The sequence below is a fragment of the Podarcis raffonei genome, chromosome 10 (genome assembly GCF_027172205.1).
Source record: "Podarcis raffonei isolate rPodRaf1 chromosome 10, rPodRaf1.pri, whole genome shotgun sequence".
NCBI lineage: Eukaryota > Metazoa > Chordata > Lepidosauria > Squamata > Lacertidae > Podarcis > Podarcis raffonei.
Genome location: NC_070611.1, coordinates 32,296,231 through 32,304,006, shown reverse-complemented (window position 1 = coordinate 32,304,006; position 7,776 = coordinate 32,296,231). Strand labels below are relative to the sequence as shown.

The 7,776-nt window shown below is 41.8% G+C and overlaps 1 protein-coding gene across 1 annotated transcript; it reads right to left on the bottom strand.

Annotated features, from left to right (window-relative positions):
- Nucleotides 1–441: 441 nt before the first annotated feature.
- SLC35E3 (solute carrier family 35 member E3) lies at nt 442–7,605 on the bottom strand. The gene is made up of 5 exons (XM_053405684.1): nt 6,943–7,605; nt 5,350–5,460; nt 3,581–3,739; nt 2,253–2,335; nt 442–1,073 (listed from the first exon to the last, which is right to left on the bottom strand). The coding sequence occupies exons 1-5, from the start codon at nt 7,330–7,332 to the stop codon at nt 887–889; spliced, it is 930 nt and encodes a 309-aa protein (XP_053261659.1). The 5' UTR covers nt 7,333–7,605; the 3' UTR covers nt 442–886.
- Nucleotides 7,606–7,776: the final 171 nt, after the last annotated feature.

Below are 7,776 nucleotides of genomic sequence, written 5' to 3'. Positions count from 1 at the left end.
GATGCAATTCTTAATCAGGCTTAAAGCTTGGGGATGGATAGGGGCATTACACAAACTTGGGAGAAGTACACAAACTCAGTTCAGGAACAGGAAATACTACCCATACTGGCTCAAGGTGGTTGACTAAGGAATCCACCCTCTTCTATAAAAAATTATGGGACCTTAAAGGTGGGCATGAAGAAAAGCATTTCAGATTACAGGAGCCAGCCCTGCAGCCAGTTATATTTTTAAAGTTTAGAAATCTGATGCTGCAAAGGATCAGACTGTTTTAGGTGTCTTAATAATACTAGAATACCCTAATTTTGCTAAACTGTAAATGAAGAAATTCTAATTCTCAAAAACAAATGCTTTCTATTGGATTGTTAAAAATAAATCTATGCATGATTAGGTTATACAATATTTCATTCAAAAAAAATACAAGAAAAAACAAACAAAACCAAAATTTGATTTTCCATTCTTTACCAGATCAAGAAGATACAATGTTCATTTGACTTCACATTATCAGCAGACAGCCTCCTTTCTAGAAATGGTAATACTGACATAATCAAAAGGGCAGAATGAATTCCTTTGGCAATTAATGTCACATCTAACTTGATGAGTCCATTTGGTATGAAACAGTTGAGTTCTCTTAGAATTGCCACTGTAGTTATGAACCATATTTTAAATATAGAAATCACTTAACAGAATAGAAAAAAACATGATAGGCCAAGGTTGTAGAATTTGAGTTTTTGTAGTGCTTGTTTTTTTAAAAAACTGATCCTTTATATAAAAATAACAGAAATGCACTTCCTTAACAGCAACTGGGCGCATCTATTTCCTTATTTTGCTTGTTTCAAAACTAGTGCATATTAAAATGACTCATTCACCATCCATATCAGTACTTGTTCTATGGACGCTGAACCAGCTTGCTCTTGCCCCCTTCTTGCTCACTAAGTTTGAAGTGGGTATAAGCTAAAATTCCAAACAATGTGCATGTAATCCCAAGGCCTTGATTAATTGATAAAGGATCCTTAAATAAGAGGTACCCTCCCATGAGGGTGATGCAGAATTTGAAGTGTCCGAACATATTATAGCTATGCAGATCTGTTAAGGAGCATATACTTGTCAAATGTAAAACATGTCAAGTTCTTTTATCCACTTACTTGTAAGTGGATACAACCCTGTGGAAAGTTTGGCTGCTTAAACCCTACTGCAGTCAATAGGCTTAATAAGCTGCCTAAAAGTGCACAAGGTTGCAGCCCATGCCTGCTACCTAGGTATCCCCATCACTTGCTTAACTCAACTTCTGATTATTATGTTTCTATACCTCTTAATAGATAAAAAATATCTGTAAGTGGTGTACAGCACACTGAAGCAACAACAGACAACTTAAACAAGCCTGAGTTCTTACTCAGGGTCCAGACAAACTCAGCTCACCTACAAGTCTCACAAGGAGAAGAGTTCCTGAAAACAGCAAACACCCTAGTCTCTCACTCTAGACTTTCTTTTATGGACAGGTCCAAGGTGGGTGGGACTTCCTCAGATTGGCCACAGCAGTGTCCCATTCAGCTGCACTCTCCACACTCAGTTCCAGCTACAGCAGTTTGTTGAGTTTCCCAGGGGGTCCAAAGGATGGGGAAAGGGCTCCCCTCCCCTCCCAGCTCTTTCTTCACCCTTTCCTCTCCCCCTCCAGCTGCTTTTTGGGTTTTAGCTACATCTCAGCTACTATAATCGACACTTTTATGCTTTATGTATAGCAGATCATTACCTACAAACTAAAAATTCATTACCGTGATTTTAAGGGGTTGGTTTTGACCTATAAATCAGACTGTTCCATCATGCTGGCCACTTCTGCCTCCAGTTAAAATGGATCTCAAGCAGCAGAGCTGGGGGAGACCAGTCTGAAATACTGGAGGATGCTGCCAGTCAGAACAGACAATGCTGGACTTACATGGGCCAACAGTCTGACCTGGTATAAAAAGGCTTCTTATGGCTGGTGGGTTGGAGGATTCTTCATAGTAACTTTTGTGACCAGTGAGGGGTGTGGACAGGAGAGGGTAGAGTAACAGTTACATTCCCCCACCACAGCTGAAGTAGCAGGGCTGTGGGTTACAAGCCACTGCATTTTTGCAGTCTTGTAATCAAAACAAAACATGTTCATTATTAGTTGGCTGGCACCCTAATTTCTTTATTAAATATACCAGTGTGAATACTGAAGAAATATTTTTTTCAACTGAAAGTGAGAAATAAGACCAAAAAAGAGAAAAGGATACGTGACTGGTGAAGTATTCCCAATGATCCAGTAAATAGATAAGTTCACCATAAAGGCTATGATTCCAGACAGCAGCACCATAAACTGCGGGTAAGTAATAGACACACAAAACAAAACATGAGCACTGCAACATGTTTCAAGGCATCACTACATTAAAACGTTTGAACAGCTGCACAACATAATACAGCATAGCAAATTCATAATCAAATAAGCAAATATGGATTGTAAACAAACAAAACCCATACTGGTTTGCAAAGCACAGTGTTCTTCCTGGAAGTGGTTTGAACAGTTACTACAGGAAGCATGAATTCTCTTTGACCCTGGCAGACAACTTTGGGCCTTGATTGGGCCAGAAGCCACAACGCCATTTTTTCACTCCCAATAATTCCACATTAACATAATGGATTCTTATGTTGTTGGCATATACATTGTACAGATGTTGGCTGCCTTGGGAGTTTCAATTGTTTTATGTCACTGCTGGGAAAGGTTTTATTTTTTTATACTGATTTTTATTATTACAGCATTGTACTCTATTTTGTATTACTGTATGCTTATATATTTTTTTCAAGCTGCCTAGAGAATCTTATGTATTGGGAACCACCTAAAATCAATCAATCAATCTAATTCAAATGGAATATTAATTTTATTTTAAAGTTTTTGTTAAGATTTTTTTCTTTGAAGAGTCTGACATACCTGTTCCCAAGGAGGATAGAACCATCAACTTAGCAGACTTATTACTAGAGAGCAAATGCAGTTCTATCCTATGTTTACTCAGAAGTAAACTCCCACTATATTTGGTACAGTTCGCGCCAAGTAAATCCATACAGGATTACAATATGAGAAGGGCAGAGCAATACTAACCGGGCAGCTACATTAGGGGCAGATATGTTGGCATATCTTCTGTGTAAATCAAGCCTCACTGCTTCTGCCCAAGAGGTCTGTGGCTGGGGAAGGGTAAACATTACTGCCCTTGCATCAACTCCTATAGAGTGAATTTAATTACACCTGTATGTTGGGTGGTATAAGCTGCGCTGACCTCTATGGGCTTTAGAGTTCATGAGTAGCTGGACCTTCTTCATAAAATCCCCATGATTCCAGTAACTGCATGTCCAGATTTACTTACTTAGGCCAGACTGTAACTTCAAAACTTGGGACACTCCCCCACCCTCTATTTGAAGTGGATGCTCCAGAAATTATATTTGGCTAAGCGGTTTCTACTTGGACCACCACTGTTACTATGGATTGTCATTTTGAAGATACTACTCAAATATGCAGGCTCAAACTTTAATTTTTTTTTTTAAAAAAGGCAGACACAAAACAAAGGCTTACCACAGCAGAAAGTGTCCAGGGACCAAATATTCCACCATCGCCAAATACTGGTTCAAAGAAGGGAACGACACACAACAGCATGCCACAAGACATGGGAGCTTGATAGTACAGCAACTGCATAGAGTTTACCTGTAGCTCATGTTGCTTCGCTCCTACCCACTAAAATCAAGAAAAATACATTAATAACCTGTGACATCCAAGTGTAATAAGTTGTAAAGAATCTTTTAGCGCCTTCTACAAAAATTGTAACATAGATATATACATTAACAAAAATCTATACGTACATTAGAGGACAGCTAAGCGCAATTTATCCAAATTTGGGAGGAAAGCTGAAACATTTGGAACTTCAAAGGATTTTTCTTTACACAGGCTTAAATGACACAGGGTTTGGGTTTCTGAGAGATTCAGCATAGGTTTAGATCATCAAGAAAAAAATGCCATTTTTAACTACGGAGTCAAATTACTTCCTGAACAAGCATTAATTTTAACTGATGGTTATAACAAGATATTGGTTTGCAACTACTTCATATAATTTATTTATTTTTTAATCTTGCAGTACACAGAAACTGCAAAATTGCAGCGGCTTAGAGAGCAGAAAACTATCTGTTTGGATCTCTTCATATGCAATGATATGAATCAAGATGGTGCCTGGAGGCCAAGACTTCTAAATAAGCTTGCAAACATGGCTGGGATGATTTTAATTTATTCATGTATATACTGCTTAGTGTCAAAATAGGCTTCTAAGTAGTTTGCAAAGTATAAAAACTATTTATACAAACACCCACAATTAAATACAAAAGAAAATAATTCAATTAAAACTCCACAGCAATTAAAACAGGTGACTTGGGTCAAGAGACCAAGTGGATGCCTGTCCACTTTCAAAAGCTAGCAGAACACTAACACAGATGGAACCTCTTGTATTTCAGCATAGAGTGCATTCCATAACACTGGTGCCACTAGTGAAAAAAACCACCTCAAGCAGCAGCACAAACTATCAGACCAGGACAAGATTAACCAGTTTCCATTTGCTGATTTTAAAGTTGTTACTGGGCAATGGAGGGGAAGTTTGTCTCAGGTAACCTGGTCCAGAGTTGTACAGGGTTTTATATTCAATGCGCCTAAATTGCTTGTTGCCTGTACAAGATCAGAACAGGGACTCCTTCCTTTTAGAAAAAAAGCAACCTAAATTCAAGTATCCCCTCTCTCATCCGCATTGTGTCTGGTACCTCTTTTGGACTCTTAATCCTAGCCAGTTTATTCAGAAGTTAACCCACACTGGGTTCTTTGGGCCTTCCTCCCTAGTAAGTATGTTTAGGGCTATAAGCTCCATATATCACTTATAAGACCTAACTTCAGACATTTCCCCCTATTTCTTTTTACATAGAAAAGTAGCCTTTAAATCAATGTGTTTGAGAGATGGCCATGATTGAGTTTTATGAGACTGTAAGCGTGAAAATGCTAATATGTTGGTTTGTTTAAAATCCAGATTTCACTTTGAATAAATATTGCATATTTAACCCCAATATAAAGAATGTAGCCACATAATACACCTTTGCCTACTGCTTGCAGACAAATAGTTTGGTGTCAACGACCACGGTTTCGTATTTTACAGTTGTCAAGAGTGGTAAATGCACAACAATATATTAGTGGAGGACCTGCCATCTGAGATAAGACAGAAAAAAGGTAGAAGATTTAGGAGTGTTACATCAAGACAGTTATTATTTTGAATAAAAAACTGCATATGATAAAAGGTCATTTTTTTTACTTACCACTTGATAAAGAGATGTAACTAAAACACCGAGGGAAGCAAATACCATGCCAAGAAAGTTAAATTTCACATCATAATAGGAATTTAGGAAAACGCCTAAAGTAATAGGAATCTGTAAAGGAAAGGAGAAAGAATGTTACATGTTCTATGCATTTGCTGCCCATACAATTCAACAGAACAAAACTTTTCTTATCTATAAGCCTCAAAGTCCAAACTTCAGCTGTCACGTCCAGAGATGCTGTATCAATATATAATTTGATGGAAGATAAAGAACACCACCAATAAAAGACACACATAAGCAATGCTATTGAAATGAAAGCAGTTACCACTAAAAATGCATCTCCTACTCAGAACATTGGGCATGTTTCTGGTGAGATACAAGATTTTCTTCAAGAAACAGCCTAAAAGACCACTATTTTGCACAACTGCTGTAGCAATTGCATCACATGCAGCTCACGAATATATTGGCTATGATACATCTGAGGAAATAAACATACATAATCTAAAACTCAAGTGTAATTTTTGTTTCAATGCTATTTTTTTTTGCTCTTATGGAAGTTTATGCAAATTCAACCCACATATTAATTTACTACAACCCAAACAATTAAGATTTATTAAATCAGGGAGCAGCCCTAATTGGGGGGCTTAATATGCTTTTCTAGTTTTTTATGCCTCTATTGTATGTTTTTTTAAAAAATAATTTTTATTTATTGTATTGTATGGTTTTTTATCTTTTCAGTGTTGTAAACTGCTCCGATATGCTTTGTGCTTTAGCGGCACATACTTTTATAAATAAAAAAATTAACAGCATGGTTAGCAGTTCTTAACTGAAATGCACTGATATTGAAAATGCAGACATCTCACTGCTTCCTATCTTTTCTTATCTCCTATACTTCACAACCTCAGATGTCCACCTTCTCCATGAGCTTCAGAAGACCAGCATACTGCACTATGCTTTTGAAAAAGGGAAGGGTCACCCCTTATTTAACAGGACTGGACCAAGAAGGCATTTGCCTTCCCGGAACATCACTTCCCTGCATTAGAAACAGGTAATCCGATTCTTTCACTCAGAACCAGCGAGCAGGGTCGTCTGCGCCAGGCCCTCCTCTTTTCGGGCAGCAAGCCTACCTAGGGCAAACGCAGTAAGAAAAAGAAAGGGCCTCTGAGCCTGTGCAGAATGAATTAACGGCCTTCATAAACTGGGACAGGAAAAAAGGCGGGAGAGGCTTCCGGGTATTCCTTCAGTAGCCAAAACTCTGGTTTTTTTGTGCGTAGGGGTGCCAACTTGAATAAAATTATGGGGGGGGGGCAGGTAAGCCCCACCCCACATAATGGATCACATGATCACCATTTGAATGGCAATGCCTATTAAATGGGGGGGGGCCCTCAAATATTTCATTGGGTGGGGGACGAATACCCCTCGGCCCCGGCTCAAAGTGTTTGAGGGCAGCGATCGCCTGGACGTGCGAGAGCGGCTGGCTCCCCTTTCCCTCCCCCGGGCCTGAGGAAGGGTTTCGGGGGCCGCTCTGCCTGTGCGCAATGGCCCCCTCTCGCCCTTCCTTCCTCGCTCTCTGGCTCCCGACCTTCTCCTCACCAGGGTGAGCTTGATGCGGGCGGGGAAAGTCTTTCCGTAAGCCACGCTCTGGATGAGGACGATGACCGGCGTGGTCATGGCCTTGGCCAGCTGGTAGGTGCCGATGGTGTTGTTCTGCAGGGACAGGTTGGTGAAGACCACGAAGCCGCAGAAGCTGAGCGCCAGGGGCAGCACCTGGCGGGGCCGCAGGCTCTTCGGGGAGAAGATGCCCAGCGCCTGGCACACGTACAGCCCCAGCCAGGTGACGGCGAAGTGCACCAGCGTCAGCGTCAGGTTGGGGAAGCCCATCCGCACGTACAGCCACTTGTTCAGGAACACGATGCAGATGGACGCCGCCAAGTTCACCAGCAGACCCGCCGCCAGGCGGCCCCGCTCCAACGCCGGGCCCATGCTGCCGGCGGCCTCCGGGCCCAGCTCCTCGTCCGCAACCGGCGAGGCAGCCGCAGTAGCCACCGCTCCTGGGTGGTAGGCGGCGGCGGCAGCAGCACTGGCCGCCGCCGCCACCACTACCACCGCCTCGCCCGCCCACTACCGGGCCACGTGGCTCCGGCGTAGGATCTTCCGGGGCCAACAGGCCGCCGGCTCCGCCCTGGCAAAGAAGCAGCTCGCCTCACGGCGGCCTCTTTCCCCTCAGACACTCACGCGGGGAGGAGTCCCGCCCCTCTGGCAGGCTTAGCGGAGAAGAGCCTCCGCCTCTCCCTCCGTAAGAACAGAAAGAAACGAAGCCTTACTTTTCCCTTTAGCTCGGGAGAAAGGGGGCGCCTGTGCATAGCTGTCAACGTTTCCCTTTTTTAAGGAAAATTCCCTTGTTCCGAATAGGATTCCTCGCAAGAA

Coding starts and splice junctions, on each gene's coding strand:
- SLC35E3 (XM_053405684.1), bottom strand. CDS start 7,332: ATGGGCCCGGCGTTGGAGCGGGGCCGCCTGGCGGCGGGTCTGCTGGTG. Junction 5,461..6,942: donor CCCGCATCAAGCTCACCCTG/GTGAGGAGAAGG, acceptor TTTCCTTTACAG/ATTCCTATTACTTTAGGCGT. Junction 1,074..2,252: donor GGGAATACTTCACCAGTCAC/GTATCCTTTTCT, acceptor AGATCTGCATAG/CTATAATATGTTCGGACACT.